Source organism: Chaetura pelagica, unplaced genomic scaffold, assembly GCF_000747805.2.
Source record: "Chaetura pelagica isolate M959 unplaced genomic scaffold, ChaPel_1.0 scaffold302, whole genome shotgun sequence".
In the NCBI taxonomy this organism is placed as follows: domain Eukaryota; kingdom Metazoa; phylum Chordata; class Aves; order Apodiformes; family Apodidae; genus Chaetura; species Chaetura pelagica.
The window spans coordinates 1,470,188-1,470,526 of NW_009952561.1; the positions used below are offsets into that span (position 1 = coordinate 1,470,188).

Below are 339 nucleotides of genomic sequence, written 5' to 3' on the forward strand. Positions count from 1 at the left end.
GCAAAGCCCCGTCAGGCGCCTCCTGGCAGGCCTGGACGCCGGTGCCGCGGGCGGAGGGGCAGCAGCCGGGGCCGGAGGAGCCCGGGGCGCTGCGGGACTCGCTGTTCCTGCCCGCATTCCCGGCGGGAGCAGCGCCGGGGAAGCGCCTGCGGCACAAGTCGGAGCCGCAGCATCTCAAGGAGAAGCCGTTTCCCTTCGACCTGGATGATGAAAGCATCCGGACCTCTGATGTGTGAGCGGGCGCCGCGGGGTCCCTGCGGGCGGTTCGGGGTGCGCGGCTGCTCAGCAGCTTGGACCGAGGCCACCCTATCCTCTCGGCAGGGGGGGAAGGGACCTGGC

At 72.6% G+C, this 339-nt stretch overlaps 1 protein-coding gene across 1 annotated transcript in view; it reads left to right on the forward strand.

Moving 5' to 3' along the window:
- Positions 1–236, forward strand: part of PLEKHA2 (pleckstrin homology domain containing, family A (phosphoinositide binding specific) member 2) — a 29,747-nt gene extending 29,511 nt beyond the window's left edge. The window contains exon 12 of the mRNA XM_009993225.1: positions 1–236. This exon is cut by the window's left edge and continues 11 nt beyond it. Coding sequence (XP_009991527.1) covers positions 1–236 — 236 coding nt within the window.
- Positions 237–339: the final 103 nt, after the last annotated feature.